The sequence below is a fragment of the Passer montanus genome, unplaced genomic scaffold, assembly GCF_014805655.1.
Source record: "Passer montanus isolate IOZ18808 unplaced genomic scaffold, ASM1480565v1 scaffold13, whole genome shotgun sequence".
Classification (NCBI taxonomy): Eukaryota; Metazoa; Chordata; class Aves; order Passeriformes; family Passeridae; genus Passer; species Passer montanus.
In genome coordinates this window covers 13,855,228-13,880,344 of record NW_024359832.1, presented here as the reverse complement: position 1 = coordinate 13,880,344, position 25,117 = coordinate 13,855,228, and the positions used below count along the sequence as shown (strand labels likewise).

The 25,117-nt window shown below is 39.5% G+C and overlaps 1 protein-coding gene across 13 annotated transcripts in view; it reads right to left on the bottom strand.

Moving 5' to 3' along the window:
• The window catches only part of PROM1 (prominin 1), a 61,301-nt gene that overhangs the window by 26,019 nt on the left and 10,165 nt on the right, over positions 1–25,117 (bottom strand). For 10 of the 13 annotated variants that reach the window (XR_005626516.1, XM_039699043.1, XM_039699052.1 and 7 more), the window contains exons 3-6: positions 11,951–12,009; positions 9,043–9,069; positions 7,313–7,518; positions 763–883 (exon numbers count right to left, since the gene is read on the bottom strand). Coding sequence is in view for 12 of the 13 variants with exons in the window: in XM_039699043.1 (XP_039554977.1) it covers positions 763–883; positions 7,313–7,518; positions 9,043–9,069; positions 11,951–12,009 (413 nt within the window). In the remaining variant the exon portion in view is untranslated. The remainder of the gene's footprint in view (positions 1–762; positions 884–7,312; positions 7,519–9,042; positions 9,070–11,950; positions 12,010–25,117) is intronic. The other 3 variants (XM_039699049.1, XM_039699051.1, XM_039699055.1) reach the window with 1 other exon arrangement.

The window sequence follows — 25,117 nt, the reverse complement described above, 5'->3', positions numbered from 1 at the left end:
TAATAAAATTGAATTCAAATAATTAAAACTGATGAAAGCCAAGGTAATAGAAATGTCAGACTTTTTTTGCCCCCTATAAATTTACTAAGAATTGAAATTGCCCGTTGTCCACACATCTTCCTAACCAGTTTTTTTTTTTTCCCAACACAAAACATGATATGCAGAAAACTACTTATGGAACACTAAGGAAAATCTGAAAGAAAAGAATCTTTCCTGTTCACACACATTGTATGGTACAATGAGACTTTGGTATACAGAAAACAGTCCAAAATATTCCTGGAAAAGAAGTTATTGTGGCTTTGTCCAAGGCCCATAGAAGTATGCCCAAAATTTATGCCCAGAAGTATTTCCAAAAAGGAAACAATAAAGAGCAACAAGGAATCCAAGTTTTCATGTCATACTTTTGTTAAATGGTTCCTTTTAGAACCTTTTTTTCCCAAATTATTTATCTTCTGCTTGTGATCTACCCTAGTTCAGTAGGAGGAAAAGGGCCTACAAGCATCACAGCAGCTAACGACCAAAGTAGTTGGCGTAGCTCAGAAGTTCTTCAAGGTATGCTCATCCATCAGTGCAACTCCTAAGCACTTACTACTGTGTGAAAACATCTTATCTTGCACTGTTTATTCTACTTAGTGAGACTGACATACAAAAAATAAAAAAAATACTGCAGGTATACAGAAAAAAATAATTATTTTCCACAGTATTTCTTATTTATACCTCTTCCCTCCCACCCTCATTCCCCGTAAAGAAAAAATTCTTTACCGCTGGAGTGTCATTAAGGAAAATTTTCAGATCTTTAAAATTACTGTTAACCAGTTTCTTTGCTCCTCGGACTTGGTTAGTTAAATGCTGGTTGGCAGCATATGCACAGAGCACTCCAACACTACAAGAAATACAGACAACAGATATTTGTTAGTGTAAGTGCATATTCTAACATAAAACAGAATCAAAAAACTATAGCCAAAAAAAGTCAGTATTATCAAAAGAAAGAAAGGTCTCCATAAATTACTACAGGTTCTCACATACACCGTGAGGCAGACTGTAAGACTGAGCCTAAAGGGCCAATATTGTATTGCTAATTCATAAAAAAAGAAATGAAAAGCAGTTACCCCAAAGTCTTCTGAAGTTATTAATGTACAAGTACTAATCCATTTGCATGGGTACTGTCAGAAAATGTGTATACAGCCTAAGTAAAATGTATGAGAATTAGAAACATTAGGTTCTTTTACAAGTAGCATTAACCTTGACACAGCTACAAGCAAATGCTTGCCAGTTAACTGTAAAAACAGTATTTTTCATTTGATAACTTCACCAAGGTTTATTCATAATAACACAATTTATTTACATAATTGCATGGATCATTCAAAAGCACACAAATAGTCTATATTAATGCTAAAATAATATGCAGTTCCTGATACTGAAAAAAAAGGTGGAAGTGAGCTACAAATCCTGTCAGCACTGCTGATGATTATTTTCTATTTGATCATTCTTCATTGTAAAGTTCTCATTATGGCATGGCAGATCTGCACAAACAGTAATTTAAAAGGTAATTAAAGGTAAAAACACACCACAACAAAAGGTCCCATGAGAGACTTGAAAGATTTCTTATCATACATGAACATTGTTTAGCTTAGGTGTAAAACAGACTTAAAGAGAAGGATGACTTTTAGACATTTCATATTCACAACAGCTAACCTTGCAGACAAGCCCAGAAAAGTCAAGACTAACCACCAGACTGGTAATAGCCTCAAAACCAGGCTGACTATAAACCCATCTGATGGGCTAGGTAGTAACTGAGATTTAACCAGCAGAAAGCTGAGATGCACTCACCACAGGCAGGATTTATTCCCAAAGGACAGACACTGCCTTGAGGATGCAGTCAGGTGCATTACAGGCAATTCTTGGTTGGTACACTGGTTAAGTTCTTACTTTGTATTGCAATTCAACAGCTCAGTACTAGAGAGGCAGTACCCTGAAAGGCCATTATGGACACCCAAAAACAGAAGGGAATCACTAACACTGTACTCCTGCCTGATGTCAAACATCCTAAGATGGGGTGTCAAGAAGACTTACACACTAGTATTTTTTAAAATAAGACTTACAGAAAACCTAATCCAGGCTCTCTATGGGGAAAAAGACACATGCCAAGTGTAACTCTTGCTCCAAAGAATATGCATTCAAAGGAAGCCATAACACAGCCACATAAATGAAATGATGGAGAGCTAACAGGTACCTAAAATAACACAACCTCTGTATCCTGGCAAGACAGGAGCAAACACCCTGATTAATGATGCTCATCTCCTTCTTCAGTGAATCAATACCAAACCTTCATCTTTATTTTGCTTTTCCTACTTTAGCATTTCCAAACAATGTAAAGGCTTGTTCTCCTCACAAAACTGGTCACATGTGCAAGAATTTGCTGCTCTGAAAAATACTTCCTGAAGGAAAATTCTAATTTCAAAGCAGGTCACAGGGAGCAATGGAAGGACTATATGCTACAGGACTATATGCTATCTATTAGGATTCCTTTAGTAACATTTTTCTCAATATCCAAAAATATTCATCAGAAGATGCAGAAGATGACAGAATCGACATAAAGTGGTTGCTTCTCTACCCAAAATTTCACAGCTATGTCTTCAAAACTAGCTGTTAATTAACCTCCCAGAAGTCACTAAGGAACAAAGGGACACACACATTTATCCTCCTACTTAACCTACAGCAAACGACATAGTTTCATTGCCACTATGACCAACACTCAAGCAGACACTATTATCACCTATCACCCAAGGAATGAGAATTCAAAATGCCTAAATACCAAGGAACTGAGTAACTTTCAATTCAAATCATTCTATAATTCTATGACAAGCATAGTAAACAGTTTAATTTTGAATAAAGGCAACATATTATTTCTTGTCACTCTACTGTGATGGCAATTGCTATCAAAATATTTTTAGCTTTTCTCTGTAATCAGAAGACAAACTATCTCAAGCTATCAGGAAAAGCAAACGTGTATACTGCTCTGAGGCTCAGAGTTTATGACCACATTCTCATTCTTTAGACAGACAGCATTTTTATCCTTTCGGTTCTATGCTCAGAGATCGGAAAAGTCAATTGGAAGCAAACAAAACAGTACTTTATAAGATCTCAGCACAACATCTTTCTCTTCAGCTTCCTATATGGAAAGAGTGGGAGGAAACAAGATAGTGGAGATACTTCAAGCAGCCAAGGTACTCAGAAGAAGTGTGACTGTATTCTGAATGTAACTAAACAAACACAACATGAGTGGAAAAATCTATTTATTATGTAACTGAGCCTTGAGTCAACATTCAATAAGCAGCTGTTATGAGGAGAAAGTCATAAAGCAGGAATAAAAAGGACATGCCACTTCTGTAACATGTTAAGAAAATTGTTTTAACAATTCTTCAGGAGTCCAATATTCCACACTCAAGTTTCTTGCCAGGTTTCACAGATGTATATAAATGTTACTAAACCAGCTGCAGGGGGAAACCAAGCTTTTCCTTTAGCTGAGCTTGCAAAAAATTTCAAGACACAAAATAGAGACCTTGAGCTCATTTATATATTGGAAGAATAGCCCCTTCCTTGCTACCAGATAAAGAATTTTTAAAAATAATGGAGAGATTTCTGCATCAACTTTTCCACCAATTCTTTCGGATATTATTGATTTCCAGTTTCTCAACAACCTGTATTACCAATCCCACACAGCCAAGAGGACAAATGTGAAGCTTGATGAGGTACCTGCCAAGATACCAAACACGATTTCCTTCCTCCAGACTTGGCTTTCCCGAACATCCATTACTTCAAAAAAAGAGGTTTTAACACAAATTCTCTTGGAGGCACAGAAAACTGACTATGTGCTTTTCCATGCAATAACCAGGATATCTTCTATCACCAGCAAATTCAGTATTGCAATATATTCTTTCTTAAAAATCAAACTTTCCTCCCTTGACTTTCTAATGTGTAAGAACTAATGAAATTACATTTCTTTGCCAGAGAAAACATGCTTGCCTAAGCTTGCAGATGACCAGTGAGTAAGATCTAAAGTTTAGGTCTATGTCCCTAAACTTTCAGTTAACATTTGAAGAAAATAATGTAACTGTTTACGTAAGTCTGGAAGATCAAATCGACTTAGCTATGTATTTGATAGATTATTTCTACACCCTCTGCTCTTTAGCAATATAACCATACTTTGTAGTGAAACACTCATGTATAAAAGCTGTGAACTACCAAAAACACTGCATGTATTTTTTACTCATCTATAAAGAAATATTTCAAACAGAAAGTGTATGTACTGGAAAATGACACCCTAGATAAACAACTGCATATATAATCACAGGCTTTCTGACTTCTTTCCTATACCACTCCTTGAGCAAAGTGTACTTCTCACTTAAGCCTCACCTGCAGAAAGCAGATCTAGTTGAAGCCTTTTTTTAAACTGAAAGAAAGAAAACCCCAAACTGACACTTCCTGTACACACCACTGCAGAAAGCTGAGTCTAAGGTCTCATTCTAATTACCAGAGCACTTCATCAGTGGAAAAGTGAGAAGAAATGTTCATCGTGATTAAAATCTAGTGGCTGAAATATTCTAAAACCTGCATTAACAGCAGCTATACGGCAGTGTGAACTTGCATTCTGACACACAAGAAAACCCATCCCCACACTACTAGAGTTTTCTAGAGCTGCTGCCTAGATACACAGTCCATTGCAAGCTCCACAATCAGAATCTTTCCCCTACCAATACTCTTCACTGTGCATTTAACCTGTCTCCCCCAACCAAGGAAAGACAGTTTGAAACCATTTTTCCACGTCAGGGACTGGAAAAAAAAAAGAAAAAGGAAAAAAAATGGCTCAATGAGAGAATCCCAGAATGTCTGGCACTGCAAGAGAGAGGGAGAAGATGGAGAGAGATAGAGGGAGAAGATACACTTAGATGATAATCCTGAAGAAGTCCACACTCTAGAAATTCTTCCCAGGCCCTCCAGAGGCTGTCTATGTGTATGTTCCACAGGAGTGCCTTTAAAGCAAAGGTCCACTGGCAGAGGCGTGGGTTCAGGGTACTCTGTGGGATGCCAGCATTGCCAAATACATCTTCTGAAGCAGCACAACTCAGGGTAATGGAGTCTGTAGCATTCCAGGCTCCTGGCAGGGGGCTGGGAAACCTACTCCCAAGGAAGGCCTGTCATGCTTCATTAACTTAAAATTATACCCAAACAAGGACAGGGTCTGCCTTAGTAATTTCATTGCACATCTCTATGTAATCCTGTATTGATAGAGATCATTCAAGTTTTCATTCCTTTGCCTCTGCCTGCAAGTATCCATAGGCATTTTACTCACACAGGACTAAACTCTTCTGGTTATTGTCATGCTCACGTATTCAGCTCTGGCACAGTCTGTGAGAAGCATGACTTTGGAAGATTACAGGTAAACCTTCCACCTAAGCTGAAATTGCATAGGAACTTTGAAGAAAAGCAGGCAATAAAGTGTCCACAATAAAGTCACCACAAGGATACTTTCTGAGTGCAGTACAAGACATGCAGAAACAGTTTTAAGTAAACCTCAGGCTTTCTCCAGTATTTTTAGTTGGGGCAATGGCTACCAGTAAGACTGTCCTTTTTTGTTACAGCACAGCAGCAAGCAACCTGACATGGACTTAAATAGATCCAGGCACGGCATCTTGTCACTTGTTAAAGAAGATCCAGGAAGGGCAGGAGAACCTCTCTTTGTACAGAGGTTTACTGGAGACTCGAGCCCTCAGTCAGTCTGGGATCAGTAATATCAGCCTTACAAAGTTCTACCCTGCCTTGCACATCACTCACAGCATTAGAGACTTAACCAGGGAGTGAGTCCTCATATGAGATTATCTCCACTCAACCTGCAGATTGATTTCAGGCAACATTTCAACCCCCACTTAGGGTAAGCATCTAATACATCATGATGTCTCATAAAAGGGCTGGTAGGGGAAAAGGAGACATTAAAGAGGCAATTTCCTTAGTTCTGGAAAGCATATTACCAGGGATCACTGATCTGCCAGTCATGACCTGGGAAGAATCATTTGCCTGTGCTGGCTGTGCTTAATCCTACAAGGATATCTGGCAGCAAATGCCCAGGTTAAAGAGACCATCAAGGGGGACAATCCTAATTTCTCTATTTATAGGCAATATTCCCCACTCATTATAACCAGAAAGCAGCATACTGCAACACATCACCCTGCAATGTGGTGGAAAGACAACTGGCAAACTCTGTGACCTACCTCCACTTTCGACATGTTGAGTGGTAATTTAATAACTTACTGTCTTCAAAGCACACTTGAACCATAAAGGACTTTTGTTCTGTTACCATGGCAGGGATGCACCTATCACCCTACACCATTTGGTTTTTGAATTTTCAGGTTCTTGAGGGTCATGTTTGTTAGTGATGTTTGAGAGAAAAGAGCATGTTCCTGTATCTGATACCAGCCTGTCCCCTATTTGAGCATAAGCAAGGTCATAATTTGTCATAACACACAGTAATAGAAAAAAAAAACAATTTAGACTACAGCAAAGTGACAAAGTACATCCCATGACTGAACAGTCACGCTCTATAGATCAAAATTCTTTTTTCTTCTTTAATATAATCACAAAATAAGGATAGTAGGCAGCTGAAAACATGAAGAAGTTAAAGGAAAACAGAAAGCCTGAAAGCAAACAACGTATTTTGAAAGTAGGAAGAAATCTTGATTGTAGTTCCTCATCACCCATTACATACCCAGCACAGGAGTATAGTCCTAACACCAACAGTGCAAAAATGTCTCCAAACTCAAGGATTCACAGAGCGTGCATGCTTGGGTTAAACAACACAGGACCCAGAAGAAAATCCATTGTTTTGAACTAGTATAAATATCTGGAGTACAGCAAATACTAAAGGAAGTCACTTGCTTTTTTCACCACCACAGCACTACCGAGAATAAAGCAGTATGTGATATCTCAGGTTCTCTATGAGGGCTGAACACAGGATAGGGTCTCTTGTGTGCAAAAGGGTAATGCAACATTCTGCAACTGCTGTTTTGAGACTGGCAAAAATGTCATTTGCCCAATACAGACATAATTTTTTTGGTTTTTTTCACACCTATATTCTGCTTAATTAAGTACATAATGACCTGTGGATAGCAACAGGATTTTTTATAATGCAGTTATATTTTCTTTAATAAGCAATCATTTCTGCACCTGTAGGCTAGTACAATAATATCATTTGTCATATGACACTGCAACATAAGCGCTATATCAAGGTTCATATTGTTCTCTTTATCACACTTGCCTTATTATTAAAGAAGCAACAAAAAGAAATGTTGCAAAACAGCTCCTCTGACAGTCAGCATTTTTCTTCTGTCTTTGATGCATTTCCCCACCACAGTTGTCACAGCAACGACACATACAGAAGCAAAGTCCCACAAGAGGCAGTAACAAAATAAATAGCAATCCCAAGGCTGCGGAGACTATAAAACCGATTTCATAGTAGATGGCCTGTAATTCAGACAAAAATAGTGGTAACAGCAGATATCACACAGTAACTGCAATCAATATAGAGCAAATAATTAAAAATCAAACTACAGACTAAACCATCTACTGAGTTACTGAGGTTATGGAACTGGTATATTTTGTCAGTAATTGACAACTTTTCTAACTAAAAGATATATAACATTGTAGATATTGATAGCTAATAACTATTTTCCTAGAGTATTAGCTAGGCAAACTACAACAGTGAGTGCTAAGAGAGAAGTAGGCTCACAAAAAATAAATGTGAATCAATGCAATGGAAACAGGTTAAAAATGAACACATCTGAATTCCCAGACCACGAATTTACTGTTTCTCACATCTGTTTCCAAAAAGGCTCCACAAATGTCAGCAAGGCTAACTAGAGCAACACCTCATCAGGGGGAAAAGAGGCTTCACTTTTTCTCCATTTCATTCAGTTAACAGTAGAAAAATTAATCTGAACCCCAAAGGGAAGTATTTCACTGGATGATCGATTACAGTGGCAGGGGTTACTCCAAAGTGCTGAATTTAAACCTGCTTAGGGACTGCAAAACATGAAGAAGCAAACAGATTTTAAAATCTCTCAGGTAAAGACATTTATTCTGCTGCCAAACAGCAAGGCAGCAGCAACTAAAAGGATGCTTTCAAAAGCTGGCAGGAGTGAAAGGGAACGATGCAATGCAATACCCTGACTTGCTTTCACTCTGCAAGAGCCCCGGGACCAAGAAGCTGGGCCAGGCAGCCCTGGCAGGGCCCTACACGAGGCAGTGTGGCTCCCAGGGGACACACTGTGAGCTGCCCATGCTGCTTCCCTCTGCTGAGAACACAACCCAGCCCAAACCAGGCCAGGGAGGTGTATGTGCACAGATAGCACAGTGTGGGAGCACCCCAGGAGTCCTTCTCCCCTGATAAATCTGTCTTCTCCTTTCCTTTCCCAATCATAGAAGAACTAATTCTCACACTAGTACTTTGAAGCCTTTTCTGATTTACAGATCCACCAGCACAAGGGCAACTTGGCAGCAAAACGATGAAACTGAGGCTGCATAACTGTCCTGTAAAATAAGTTACAATTTCTCACAAGATATCAATCATGCTCTAGTTCCAGCTTTGCTGATGCCCTTCCTCACAATCCCTAATTACCAACTGAGCCAAATACAGCAACTTACCACCATCAGCAGAGTTGAAAATTTCTGCCCTAATTACCAATTCTAGGATGAAAACTACGCTTTTAATTATTATTAACTGCTTGTTAAAACCTGTGCTTCCTTCTGAAGACTATGAACTGCATGCTTGAAAGAAGAATTTGGCTGGATTTTGCAAAAGAATCACTGTTTTCTTTTCTATGTAGCTGAACACTTCAAAAATTAAATGACAGCACGTTATTTTAAGATAGATTAGATGGAAAAACAGTATTTAAAGTAACATTTAAAATGGCTATGGATGTTTTAACAGGAGCAGTGCAGACAAGGTTAGTCTCTTTTCAAAGCTGTACATCTACCATAAGACATTACCTGAAGAGTCAGGACAACATTTTCTGGCTGTGGAAGTCAAAACAAATGGAGAGTGTGTATAATACACAGGCAGCATGCACAAAAAACAAATCCCATGAATAAATAACCATGACTAGATCATAACAGTTAACAACACAGAAACAATAACAAGCCACTAAAGTAAAATAATGCACAGAAGCACCATTAAATAATTATGGAAAAATATTTACAATAAAATACATAGCAGCTATTCTCTAGTTTCCTTGATGAATGAAAGGAATCTAGGATTCCAACAAATACTTTCATCTTAAAACAATGACAGACCAGTTACTTCCACATTGAGCATCTATTTCATATAATTCCCAATATATCTCACAGATGGCCAGAGATTGCATTATTTTGTTGTTTGGTGATTTCTTCATGAATTCCACCTGTCATAACTGATATGATAGTCTTGACTAATTTTTTCTACTTGGTGCTTATTTTATTTTAGTACCTCCAGTAGCAGTTTGGGATCTTAACACATTACACACAAAATTCACTCTCACTTTCAATTAACCATGTAGAAGTTCAATTTAAATTATTCAAAAGAAAAAAAGAAAAGGCATTCAAGAATAGCTGAAGAAATTTATTTAACAGTGTTTACCTATTTTCTAATCTGCAGAACCAGAAAAACACTGAAAACTAAATATTCTATGACAGAATTTCAGAAAAACTCATTTTCCCCCTTGTTTCCACAATGGAAAATTAATTTATTTTCCCTTTCATCTCTATCAAATTCCCAGCTGACAATGCTTTCCCCTTTCTCCTAACTGGAAGAAAAGCAGACAAGCTAGAGCTGGCAAGACCCCTCAGCCTGAAGTCTGATGCGCGAGAATCAGAATTGTTCAAATTTTAGCGATTTTTTAATGAGCATCACACACATCCTCTTGAAACCTCTACTGAACAATACTACTTAAAATATTCAAAATCGTATTTTGAACATATTAACATATTTTCTCCTGTATTAATGGAGGGACGAGTAGTGCTTCCCCTGCCTTATTAATCTGGTACCAAGTATGATTTTGAAGATGTCAAGCATGCAGCCTCCCAGCAGAAGCAAAGCAATGGCAGCAGCAGCGAGCTGCTCCCCTGAGCAGGCACGGCTCAGCTGCTGGGCTGACCTGGCAGACTGCTGCCCTGGCAGAGTGTGGGGAGATGTTCATGGTTAGAGTCCAGCTGGGAACTCTAGGACACACAGCACAGAAGTGGGAAAGGTCTCCTGGGTCACTAACACGTTCTATAAATAGGTTAAAAAAATGATACAAAGGAACGACAGCAGAAATTTAACAGGATAAATAGGAGAAGCACATTTCCTGTTCCTGCTGCTGAAGGGTTCTTGGTGAGCAAGTCTTCTTTTCACATGTCCATTTCAGCCCCCATGCTTCAGTGTTAGCACTATATTTTGCACAAGAAGCAGATCCTTCTTCCTCATGCTTCCTCTCCGTATATATTTCAAAAGAGTAAGCACATCCCTTATCAGCTATTTTCCTAAGCTAAGCAAACTCTTCCAGTTTCATTTGAAGATCCCCAAGTTTCCCAGACCACCCTAATGGACACTTCCTGAACTCATCCTAGACTGAATTCATTCTTCCTAAATTTGAGTGATCAGAACCACAGGCAAAAATTTCTAACTACTTATTCACACCCTTCAGCAACATTCACACTTCTCTGTATCCATTGGAAATTCTTCCAGGGGCACATCTACAGCCATGCTGGCTGCTTCACTGCTGATTCTCACTGATGCTTCTGTCTTCTGAAGCACACTCTTACTTGTCCTAAAACATTTTCCTTTTCCAAATCTGTTTCAAGGTTTTGCACTGTAATTTTTTTGCAATGTTTTTGCAATTCAGATCAGAATTTGGACCGATGAATGTCCTGTATCTGTTCTGCTTCTTAAGCACTCCTAATATTTTAAATGTCACTCTTTAATCACATCCCCTACAGAGAACTAGTCTCAGATTCCTCACGACTCACGTACTAGTTACTAAATACTCTGCTTGTGAGAGTGGGGATGCTCAGGGATGGTCAGGGGTACCACCTATGGTCTAACAGTCTTGTCCTGAGACTCTCCCATCCAAGGCCTACCCTGATATCCCTCCCTGGGTGTGCAGGAACAATCTGTGCTGCACCACTCTCTACACCAAGGAAGCAGGTGGGATTGGCAGGAGTCACCTGATGCAGCAAAACAACAAAACCCACGCGCCAGGACGCCATGCAGAGCTCATCAAGCTACAGGAGAAACAGGGGAGGACACAGAAGCAGCTGTAAGGCCATCCTGGTCGCAGCAATAGCTCAGAGTCTGTGTGCCAGCAGCACACCCATCCTCCTGAGGGCACCCCGCACTGCGGGCACCAGCAGCTCCTATGAAGTAACCTCACCATTGCCTGGGCACAGTTCAGTTCTACTGCAGAAACTCAACTCCTGATGCAGAAGTGGAAAGCTGCTCCAGAACAGCCCAAAGCTTAGATGCACATTCCATCTTCTTGCTAATATATAAATAGTATGTTTATAATACAAATTCAGCTTTTTGAAAACAGTAGGTAAAGCTTCCATGAGAGCTAAGCAGTAATGTTTCTCCCTAAGGTTTTTTAAAAATAAAAACTGTATTTTTCAATACAAACAGCCATCATTCTTTGTGCAACAATCCCATTACAGCTGGAATTTTAAGTCATTTTTAACTATGAGTAATTTCTTTACAGTGGCTTATGCAATTTTCTTTATAATTGGTCTCACATTTTTTAGGAAAACATCATACTTATTAGTTAAAAAACCATATTTGTATTCTGTTCATATACTTTTAAAATACTAAATCGTGTTTTACAAAAAAAACCTGAATTTCAAAGTCATAATTTTCATTACTGTATGCAGATACACATAGACAATTTACCTTTTGATAATCGCCCTGTGAATTTCCAAACTGCTGCTGTGCTAGTTTTCTGATGAGATCTGAAAATAAGCAAGAATATTCCACAGTTTTAAACAACATAATTTATAAAAGCAGAGGAAAGAGAATAATATGAATTCTACTGTTAGGTTGGCAAGATCAAATTAGGAACAGCAATCAACAGCATAGGCAAGCATGTAAGTGTCCCCATAAATCTGTCTAGTAACAACATTTCTAATCAACCGTGTGTTTTATGAGCTCACAGGAATATAGCCAGGTTGTCTATCTATTAATCAGTTGCTACTGAAATACAGTGAAGGTTTGTCCGAGGTCTTCCTCTGTACCATAAAATCATTGAAAGTTTAGCACATATGTATCAATTACTTGGACAATGTTTTGGGTATCACCTTTGCTTCATGTTTATGCCAAGTACATACATGCATAAATATACATACAGCATATGATATACACAGCATTAGAAACATAATGTGTAAAGCAAGCATGACTTCTTCACAGAAGGGTACAAAGATCCTTATCTTGCAAACGTTATCCCAATCCTTTTCCCACTTTTTATTTCTGTATTTTCTTTTTTGATCTCTGGATCAACAGGGCGTATGTAACACCACCAAAACAAATCAGAAAGCCTAACTTGTTACTATTTACTGTGCATCGATCCAACGCTCACTCTAACTTACTCACCATATATAAAATTACAGCAATCACAAAAAAAGGCAGGAATTTAACACAACCAGTGCCACCTTCAGTAAACCCTGGCAGATGGAACAAATGGATCCCCTTTTTGGGACATCACCACCCTACTGTTATCAAGGTTTGGACAACCCTATGGACAGTAAGTTGGGAACTGTGGCTCCCAGCTACTTCTGTGACACCCTGCACTCGAAGGAGAGGGGCACCACAGCTCTGCAGACCCTCTGCCTCAGAGAAGCACCAGTGGCCCTGGGCGTGCTCCATCCTACACAGTGCCAAAGCACCAGTGCTTGGATGTTCAGGAGAAATAACTGACTGAATTCTGGCCTCTGATGAGGAGGAAGCACGTCAGGAAGGCAAACACTACAGCTCAAGGAAGAACTCTACACCCTATGCTCATACAGAGCTAGACTTCATCCTACTATTATCTGTTTTCAGTCTCCCCACGTGCAAATTAACTTAGTTAATAAACAACCTCCAGTCAGCAGATAAAAACCTCCAGTAAGTTACCTAACCTGAGGATCCATAAAGGACCTGAAGGTGTAAAACTGACTGTTCACCTAACAAAAATACAAGGCCTCTCAGAATTTATTGTAGCACTTGTAAAGTATGTTCAGGGAGTTCACAGGGTTGTGATCTCACTCCTCTCTCACCCAACACATGGCTCAGGAAAACAAATTCCTAAGCAAGCAGTGTCCATAACTCTCCCTCCTCGACACCCTGCAGTAAGAACATGGACTCGACTAATTGAAGAAATCCTGAAGACTTCCTCACAGAAAACCATCCAGGGAAAGAAAACACACAACAGCAAAGCACCAACTCCTGGTTTAAGGCAGGTAGTCCCAGCAAGGGAGCTGCAGCCAGCAGGACTGCCAACTAAATAATAAAAATCTGTTAGTGGATCACTGAAGTGCCAAGATACCAATCATTCCTGGCATAGGGAGTAGATTCCAAAACACTCAGAGAGTGCTGGTGGTATGTAAGGAAGGACTCTATTCTGAAGCAACCTCATTTTGGAAAGACAACACTTAAAATACAAGATAAGGCTGAATCCCACAGTAAGAGAAATTAAACCAAAACATACATAGAATGAGCACCTGGGAAGCACAAAAGAGTTATGATCCCTGCAATTCCTTTCACACTCTGCATCTTGGGAGTCATGAGACTGCTGAAAGGCACACACCACTGCATGGGAACACACAAATGATCACTGCTGCAACTCTGAAACACCTCTCACACTGGGACCAGCATCCTTCCTGCATGGTGACCATCCCAGGCAGCATCTATGCTTCTCTCAAAGTTTCAGTAACAACGAGATACAAATCTATGTGAGGCAAAACTTCATAAACCCCAAAGATGTAATTCACACTGGTTGTTAGACAATTTTTTCTTATTCAGCAGAGGTAGTATTTCTTTCTTCCTGCTGATTTCTATGCCATGTAAATAAATTTAAGAAATATGGCTGCATGACATAATAAATGAAATAACTTTTTTTACAGCTAGATGGCTTTCAGCATACAGGAAAAGGGGTAAAACAACTCCCTTATTAACATATTGATTCAACTATTTAGCATTGTGTGAAAGCCACTGATGAGAAACTGACCAGCTTCAATTAGAATGTGATAGGAAGGAATAAAATGGAAAACCTTTTGTGATCCTCCATGCATGAAGCAGCAGAGGCTGTGTGCAGGTGATCAGATGCAGGAGCCAAATGACCAAGAATCTGTGGCATCACTCTCCTTGTTGCTCTGAAGGCAACCAGAAGAGCCCCCAGCAACTTGCTCTCATTTCCAGGCTACTCCTAACTTTGAGGTTCATCTTGCTTTGTAAAACAGCTGAACTTGATTATGTCTGAAGGTCCCCTCCAGTGTCAATTATTCCAAAGTTATCCTGCAATCATAATGACTTTCCATTATAAATTATTTAGTGCAGGAGTGAAAACAGTGCCAGGAAGCATAAAAGAAAGCAAGATTTTATTATTGACAAAAATGTCCTTTGATACATTTCCTACTATTGAGAACTGGTACAAGAAAATCTTTAAAATGTTAACTTTTCCTGTTAAATAAAAATTGAAGGCATTTACCCATTCTCCTAGTTGAGTGTCTATCCCCATAATAAGTTAAACGTTAAAAAAAACAAACCTTCAAGCATGTTACATGAAGTTTTACATACCTGTATAAACACACACCCACAGACACTCCCACACAGATCTATGGACCTTTGCTGGTACATATTATGCATATGAAAGTAACTACTCAAGAGAAACAGAATAGTTGAGAACAGAAGGAACCCCTGAAGACCACCCAGTCCAACCTCCCAGCTCAGGGCAGAGTGACCCCCCATGTTACCCAGGGCCATGTCCAGTCACTTTCAGTATCTCCAAGTAGAAGAGACAATACTTAAAAAAATCAAACCAAAACAACCCAAAACTTGCTCTGATTTCTTGTGATATGCCTAAATTGCTCAGAGTGCTCCTTATGCAGTTTTATTTATACTGTTTCTGTATTTGATAGCCTGTGAGTAAAAAAAATGATAGAAGTCAACCTGAATACACTATAACAAACTTATGCAGGAAGTAGCACTTCATGCCTCTTTTTGAAATTTAGAGACTCTAAAGCTTATTTATCAGAAAGTAAAACATCTTTAGGTTTAATAAGCAAGAAAGCCTGAAAATTGCTACAAAAGGTTCCCACATGGTTTGAATAAATTTAATAGTAAGAACAGTACAGGTTTCATGCACAACTCAAGGGCTGCTAAATAGCCCATTTTTTCCCCTTAATTTTACAGAATGTGAGACTGCCCTGCTGAATAAAGATTCACTACTTAAGATTACTTTGCAATGATTTTTCAGAAGTAACATGATGCTCCAGGGTGTTTTTCTAACCAGGCAGCACATAGTGACAGAACAGTCTTTACCATGAATTTATTATTTCAAGAGCTTTCAATATCAACACAGTTAGACACATCCCCATTTGATTAATATCAAATTTTTGGCCAGAACTGAATGTGAGATTACCTGCAGTTACTCACAAACCTGTAGGCACAAACAGGCCTCAGTGAACTCACAGCACCAAAATCCTCCCTGCTCAGATGATCTTTAAAGGTCCCTTGCAACCCAAGCCATTGTGATACTACAGGTTTTACCTGATGACAATCAGAGTTACTACTGCAGAGCTTAAGGGTAAAATGGGGGAACATCCTGTGCCAGGTACTGTGTAAACAGGAGCTACATAAGGCTACACTGCTCATTGTAGCACAGTGAAAAGACAGCTCAACTCACATTTTATTCAGCCTGGGATTTTGGTCTGCTTTTATGAAGCATCTTTCCTCCCTAGCTAGAACATCTCACCTCTAGCATTCAAATAAGTTTTTATTTACAACTGAATTCAGGTAACTCCTCACAACTCTCCTTTGCATTATGGCAAAGTACCATCCTGAGGCCTATTTCTGTTTCACACATAAAAGTGTTAGGAAGGTGTGATAGCAAGTGGTGTCCTGTATTCCCAAATTAACTGGATTACTCCTGAAATCTTGGCTTGACTAGCTGTACACATTGTTTCACAGGACCAGTAATCCACAGCTTTAGCACAAAACACATTTTATCATTGGGGCTAAAGAGATTTACCTTGTGAGGCTCATTTACACAGCTAATTACATGATTGCTTTGCTGAATCCTTCCTGCTCACATCACACATGCAAAATGCCATCTGCCCTAGTAAATCTAACTAGCCAGATAAACTCTTAATTTACCAATGTAATTTGTGAAGAAATATTAAGCACCTCTGAGGATCTCCAGTTAAGAGAACATAATCACTAACTCCTGCATTGCAAGACTACTGTGTATATAGATCCAACATCTCATTACTCCGGCAGGAAAATGAGGTTATCACTATGTGTGCTTCTAAGAACTGCTCTACAGAAAAGGATAGCAAAAATAATAGAGATTTTAAAATAAGCTGTCTGGCAATTAAGTATCAACATAAATTAATTACAAATTCTTCTGCGAAAGAAGCTTTTCAAATCTAGGTGACAGGAAAATAGCTGGAGTAAAACCTTTGGGAATGCTGTGCTTTCACTTCACTCAAAAAACTCCACTGAGCCAGTTCAGCTGTAGTGCAACTCCAGCATTAATCAAATTATGCCAGAAATTAGTGTCTTTTTATGCATAAATATAATATATTAGGGAATTATACATAATATATTAGGCTTCTATTCTGAAAGGTCATCAAACAAGCCAATAAGAACTATGACTGAAACATTCATATTGCACTAAAAGAAGATTTTTTTCAAACAACGGGGGAGAATTACATAGATAATACAAATGATCAATTAGTAACTACTTTATTGGTATCTCATTCTCATGTACAAGACAATATTTCAGGCCATTCCTGTTCATCTACAATAGAGAGAGTCAATGGACTACATATACATTGAACAGTTCAGAACCTCTATGAATATAGGTAAATTAGTCTGACATTAATGAATTAAAATTACTTCAAACTTGGGGTTTTTTTCCTAATTATGAGTCACACTAATTAATATCTCCTGCAAAGCCAAGAAAACCAGGAAAGCCTTTCAGATTTATTAGAGACAAAAACCTTCTAGGTATCTTAAAGCAAGTTTTACAGCAAGTTCAGTTCACTGACATTTTAAAATACTTGCTTTGACTTGAATGGGGCTTTGGTTGTTTCCCCAAAGCCTCAAGCCACAGCCTCTACCATGGTCATACTCTGCTCCCACTGAAGAGGTCTCCTTTCTAAGGTAACCCAAGGTTACCTTTGACCCCCTTCACTGTCCCTGCCTCCATGAGGGCTCTGCTCACTCTTGCTGTCCCTGATCCCACAGCATCAATTCCCTCTGGTTCCACTGCAGAGCAAGGTGAGAGCTCAGGAATGCTGGAGGCTCTGAAGAATCCATCATGCATGGCTGGTGACTGCAGAGAGGGAGGGCCCTGGCACACTCTGCTCACCCCATGTGCTCTGCCCTCTCTGTGCACAGCAGGAAGAAAACTCACTGTGTAGGACAAGTGGGAAGTCTCATAGACAAGGAGATCTTCCCAATTCCCACACAGTAAGAGATCACTGTGGTGCACAGATAAGGAATCTAATCCAGGCATTCACTCATATTGTCCAGAACATTCCTTTCCAACTTCAGATAGAAAAGCTTTACTCCCCTCTTCACAATATTTTCCTTAGACAGACCTGGGACATAATCCTTGTCCTTAGAAAACAACTAACAAAAAAGCCCCAGCCTCCTTAGGTAATTTCTCCCCCCTCACTTTAGGCAAAGTCTCTCTATATACAATTCACTTTTTCTTTCCATTGAGTTACTGGGAACATCAGATTGATTCAGCTTCCACCCTCTTGTTCCTTTCAAGAGGCAATTCTGACCCTCTTCCCTTTGAGCACAACTGCTGAACAACACACAGATCTTCCCTTGCTTCAGCAGCCCACACACAACATCACCCATTTCCATTACAGAGGTGGTGAAAGGAAATTCTCTGTTCAACCACCTATTCATGTGCATTAAAGAAATAATGAGCAAAAAATCACCATGCCTTTTGGACAAGAGAAAAAGGCAATTAAGAAAGGAACTTCACGGCTGTACTTCATCACTCATGTGCAAAATAAAGCCCTAGAACCTGTTGTTACACAATGCCCAGAAAAACTTGCTTGAAGGGAGGTCAAAATCCAACAAGTACATACTAAATTGCTTAAATATTTTAACCTCTCATCTGCTATGGCAATCTGCCTTGTCACCCTTTCCATGCCTTCAGCATGCAGGGACATTATCACTGTCCATTCCCACTCTCTGACTCTGCATACTTTAATTACATATTGTTATCCTACAGCACTCTGGCTGTCACAAAATTCAACAACACACCATACGACACAAGCAAAAACACAACAAATACTTTTAAGTATTTATTAACACAATAAATATTTTTAAGGTCTCGGCAGATTTGTAAAGCATATGCTGCTTTATTCATAACTGAAAAGACAAGCTCCCAGACCTAGAAGTGCACCTTAGATTATACTGCATGCAGCACTGGGCAACATGAGAGACAGCAGGGAGCAGAGATGCAATATAAAGTAGGTAATGAGGAGATGAAAGCTATCAGCTGATACCCTAGAAATGGCCTAACAGGGAGAGCTTTAGCCAGAGCACAAATAGGACTAAGTATGGTGGAACTGCTGAAGACAAGGAACTACATGGCAGCAACAGCTTCCAAAGTAACTGGAATGTGAAATTAAGGAGACTCCCTTTACACCCTTCCTAACAGAAAACAACACTGGTCTACTGAGGAAATAGATTATACAGCAGAGGATCAGATAAAAGCAACAGTCAATGAACTTAGTTCACACACAGAAAAATATTCCCCATTTCCCACAAATGGAAGTTCGTAGTTAGGAGGACCAAACTGGTACTTTAAGTCTTCCACAGGAAATTCTCACACCACACAGCTGCCCCAAACTTGAGGTTACTCTTCAGCACAGTCACATTTTCTCTTTAGGCACATTCTCCTTTCCACTGACACGCACAGACAACGTGAAAGAGCCTGGCCAAGGGAAAGGTTTGAAGAAAAAAGAAACAGCCACAATATCGACCGTTACAGGATGCACGGAATGAAAGATTTCTCCTTTGAAAATAACCTTTGCAGGGCTTTCTAGCTGTTCCTTGCTACAAAGAAAGTTCTGTTCTTGCTGAAGTTTTGGAAGAAGAAAAAAGCAAGAGAAGCCTTTAGAAAAATCCTTCCTTAGGAGGCTGCAATGAATTTGCATGCATCACGCAGACGCAAAATGAAGTTGAAAGCTTTGAAGAAGGATTCCACACAGAAACTACGTTCTCTCTTTTTCTGAAGGCAACAAAACTTCCGTAGCACACTGTTTGTGCCATGACAGCTATTTTTTGCCACTTGCTTTGCTTGCAGTAGCTACCTCGAGTCCTCCCTAGGCCACCATCTGGTAAGGATTTACAACAGATTAGAGGCAAAGATTTAACTTGGTGCACTGTCCGTTTGTCTGGTTCAGCACGCTGTACAGGCCCAGCAGCTTCTGGATAGGTTGTGTGGACATAATGGACTCGTAACGTTGCTCAAAGTAGTAAATATTTGGACTGCATGAACAACATTTTTTCTCTTCATCTCCTCAGGAGTTGCTGAAAACTGAGGAAAGCCCAGAAAATCCTCTCTTGCTTAACTGGATTATTTGAAATATGAACACAGATAATTAATTGAGAATGACATGCTGGGACCTGCTGACCAGATTACCTCAGTGACTGGCATTCTGGCAGCTTCCCTGAGACTCCTCAGAATTCCCGTTCTCTGCTTCCCCATTTTGGCAAAAGCCACAACTTTCCACATATGTTTAATAACTGGGGCATACATATTGGTTCAAAGTACTACACAGACCACTACTTCACTCAAAAATCAAAGCAAAAGTAAAGATTGCTACTCTGAAGAGAGCTAATTAGGCCTGATGCTTGGACTTGTTCAGTACAGGTATCTTTCAGCTGAGTTAAACAGCCAAAGCAATACTTAACAGTAGTAGCAATATTCACATTCACAACTGTAATCACATTTTAAAGCTCACCAAAATAAAATAATTTTGTATATTTTCTGTCAAAAGAAAGATCCTATGTTACGATGCAATACAAGTCGTAATTTAATCACACAAGTGTTTTTAGGTAAGACATTTATGTGCTTATTGAAAAGGGTGTCAAAGTAGGTTTGTGGGGCTTTTTTATAACTGGCAGGCTTACACTAAAATGTATACACTGATAGATTAGTCAGCTTAAACTACACTGATTGACATTTGTGCCACCTGGTTTCTTTTCTAACATGAAGATAACTCACTTTTGGAAAAAGGAAGACGTATACTCAAAAGCTTTCATACGTATATGGAAAATTTTAATACTGTTAAAAGTGTAATTAACATTTACACATTTATTTTGCTCCAGCAACTTTTGAATATTGTGCATTCACTTGGAAAAGGCACCACTTTGGTCACAATCTGAAAGTTACACAGACCATCATGAGAAGCAAAAACACTAGTGAGAAAAAGGGAGAGGAAAAAATACTGATTGTCATTTTCAATGTAATGAAAATTGACTAGCAGGACTGTGGAAAGATTTGTTGCAAAGATCTATCAAGCTGTTCTTACTTCAGCTGACATCATTCAAGAAAAAGCCATCACCGAACAAGACTTAGGAGTTTATTTTCCTATGAACAACCACCTAAGCAAATCACCAGGCAAATATAACAGGGTTAGGCTGTGCTATCGTATTATGATGGTCTGTAACAAAGAAAAGAGAGGCTCAAATGACTGCCTTTCCAATAACAGGCAGTCTCTGTATAGTATTTCATATGATTAACTGAAAATGCTTCATAGCAGCCAAGATGATGAAAGAACTGAGAAGTCCCTTGGAAGCTTGTGCAAACATAATTCCAATAAATTCAGTGATATTCTGCCCCCTCCCCACTGGTTCCAGAGCTGTAAGTTAGAAATGAGAATGAGGTTCAGCACTATGTGGATAGCTAAGTCTGTAACAATTAAATGAAGGGGCAGGATGAACAGCACAGCAGTGGCCACTGCTAAGCTGGGAAAACCATGGTGCCTCAGCAGAGCTGCCTGAAAGCCCAGAAGACGTCTGTAGCTGCTGGTAATTTTCCAAGAGGTTCATCCATGGCGCCACACACTGTGGCTGATTCAAAACCTGTTCTGTCCCACTTCTCACTACAGGAGGTGCTGCAGGTATGCTCTGCAAGTCTCAACAAGCTATCATGCTTTTAGTGGTACCAAAAGTACAATAGGGCTAATTACCTAAATATATGCATTTCTAGAGCACAGTACCTCTGCTTTTCTTTAAAATAACATGCAAACCCCACGAATGAAGACTCTGCTTAGTATGACAAACAAACAAGGCCATGTCCACTCACAATACCATCCTGTACTCACACTCTTGCCTTCCTCAGTCAGCACCCCTGGATTTAGTTGCATCCAGAACTTATCCCCTGTGCACTGGAAGCAGGGAATGCTGGTGATCAGCCCTCTGGCTATACCTTGTGTCTCCCACTAACAAGCACAGACAAACAGAACAGGGTCAGGACAGTTTTAAAGACTGTCCATGCTATAACTATCAGCAGGTTTCCTGAGCTCCTCAGTACTCCACACAGAACATGCCCAACCCACTGGACAGAGATGTTCCCACAGACAGAAAGCGTGTAGCTGTCTCATGTGGATGGGGAGAAGGCAGTTTAGATTGGCAAAATATGAGCTGAATACCATACAACAAGCCTCTTTAATTTATGACTATTATTCAACTCCAAGAGGCATGGCTGTTTAAGGTACCCTGCAGGAATAACCACAGCCATCTGTGCTAATGCCACTTTCAAGTACCCTTCCCATGGAAAGTAACCCAATGCCCTCAAGCTCTACCTGAGGTTTGTTTTTTCTAGTTTCTCCCTTCTGTCCTAAGTGTTGAAATTGTAAAGTTGAACTGATGTTTTCCAATTGCTGTCAAAGCATGTTTCTTCTCCTAGGCAGAGCTGGCAGGCAGAATTACACCAGATCAGGGCATGCACTGAGGATACTGTAGAGAAAGAATTCCAGCTGGCATAAAGAGCAAGAATTTCAGATTATCAGCTATGCTACACTGACTAAAAAATTACTTCTATATTTTCTCTAAAATGCCTGTGTGCAAAAGAGGTTCCTTGTTTACACAATCCAAAAGAAGCAGGCAGGAAGGCATCAGAGAAGCCTTAACGTTTGCAATTGTAGTTTTCTGTGGTAACCTCCAGCAGATCATCTATATAAGCCTCCCCTCCCTAAAACCCCTGGCTCCTCCCTGACCACAGAAAGTCCTTTTGACAAGCAATCTGTTACTCTGCCATTCTGAATAAATCAGGGGAAAAAGAATTACTCTTCTGATGCCTAAGAAAACTAAAAAGCCAGCCTTAAATCTGCTTCAGAAATGTTCTCAGACTGCTCCTCGCTTACATGGGCATGTCACCAAGCAGAGGAGCTCTTAACTTCCCAACAAAAAATGAGCAGTGATTTTTTTAACACTATTTCCTTAGATGTATATGAGTGGGCAGAGGAAAGAAGAGGCTAAATTATCTCATATCTTCCCCAGTATTTCCAACATTGCGTACAAGAAATTTCTTTCAATGTATATACTGTATTTCCAGCTAAAGGAGCACTGTTACCCCAAATCCCCACCACCACTGTATATAAACCTGTCATTTTGCAGTGCACCTGTCACACCTGCATTTTTGATACAGACATTTAAGCCACTATTCTAAATTCACACCACAGCTCTACTCACAGCTGTGGAAAAACACCAGAGGGATGGAGTGAAGGCACTGACTGTCACTTGACAACAGAACTGAGCCAATCTAACAGCTCACTTCCTCGCCTGCTCTTCCTGTCTTCTCAGTTCCTGCACCAGTTCCACCTCTGCTCCCAACCCAGCTCCAGGATGTAAGCTTTGAGAAAACTAACCCACCTGCACAAGGGGGTTGCTATCAAACATTATCTCAAAAAAAGTAGTGTATCACATCCAAACTAAAACTGAAACTTCACACAACTGGAAAAAAGGATATCCTAAATTATGTTTTTATGAAATGTTATAATGGCTGGAAGTACCTGTCTAAAATTTTATGGTGCTGGACTGTAGCACCTGCAGAATCAGAGCCAGAGCACAGTCCTTTCACCTTGTGCAGACATGCTCAACATTCCTGGGAAAATCTCAAGTTTAAAAATAAAAGGGCACTACAAACTACAAATAACTGAGCTTAGTTCCAACATCCAGACATAGGCATTTGTTCTTGTAGGGGAGCTGTGGAAGACTTATTGTTAACAGGAAGCAAACTTCAAGTAAAAATGAGCACTGAAGAATTAGTTACAAAAGGCAGAGAAGCTAATTTGACACATGCACACTCAAAGTAATTCTGCCTAAGTTTAAGTGAGGGGGTGATAAAGTGTTTTGATTACTTGCTTTAGAGCTTCAACACAGCCAATAGATTTAAAAAGTCAGTATCCCAGGAGCTCATCAAACCTACCCAAACCAACAGGGTTTTGCATATGCATTTTCTATTACAGCTACACTAGCTACAGACACAATTTATTTTCACATCAAGTTACAGGTTTCTTCTTTAAAATATCTGGAAATAATTTAATTGCTGAATACACCCATGTGATTTATTACTGAGATAACACAAGACTAATCTGCTGAACTTCACAATTTGCAGCTGCTTTAAAGGCTCACTAGATGAGGAGAAAAAGACCAAAATGAGTCAGTCACAGGACTTGACAGTAAAATATTCAAGTTCTGATCCTCAGTCTGATAAAACTGTTCAGCAAGCAAGATTCTGCAGAAAGAACTGAGAGGTTTAGTCCAGGTCTAAAAATCATCTTGTTTTTGCTCCCCACAGCAAACACTACATTTAACTCTTCATACTATCTTTGCCCAGAATGTACCTGCATTCAACAGTTGACTTTTACATTAAATTGAACTCTCGCTTCAGCAGAAATGCTTATCTAGAGTAAAAGTCAGAAGCTGGAGAACAGCAGTTGTAACTTAACTGGTAAAATTGTTCTGCAGTATGTTCAGCAACAGTAGGGTAAGGTAAACAGGCTTTTAAGTTTTTGTTGTATTTCTCCTAAAAATAGGGGCAGGACCCTTATTCCCAGCTTCTTTCCTTTGTGAAAGCTTCATATTTTTATTACAAGACACAAGCTGTGAAGCCAAAGATTTGTTGGGCACAGCCTGCTGGCAACTGGAATCTCAGATTAACATTCTCTTATTGCAACTAACAAATATTTCCATGGGAACAAGGACAAAACTATGATAATTCACAGCAGCCACAGCATCATACTGACCATGCCCTGTCCATACCAAGTTCATATCTGAGGGTTTCCAGCACAACAGATGACACGCACCATCTCACAACCATGAAGTGACAACTTTATCAATAAATCAATGCTACAGTTTATGAGAATTTTTATGTAAGAAAAACTGATTATTCATTTTGTTAGATGTCCTCCTTCTTAGCTAAGTGATAGAAGGAACTTGTAATTTTTTTATTATCATCTCTTTAAGTGGTGTTATCAACAAGAAGGAAAATTATGCCTCTATCCTGAACAGTCCTCAACAAAAGGAGGAGCAGCACAATCATTACCATGCAGGAACAAAGGCACGCTGAGATTAAAGTCACCGACTGAGCCTCAGGTAGCAAACCAGTGACCAGTCTTTTCCACTCCAGTGTATCATTAACTCAAAGTGGAGGCTGCTTCCCTGAGTAAAAGCTAACTCATTCCCATTTACAGCACTACATCATCTGGTAATGAGTACAAAAATATTTGACTGGTGGAACTGAAAGCAGAATCTATTTAGACTCACTGAAGCACTGCAGTCAGATATCCTAATTCACTTCTGAGCTTGTTTCTTGCCATATCCAAA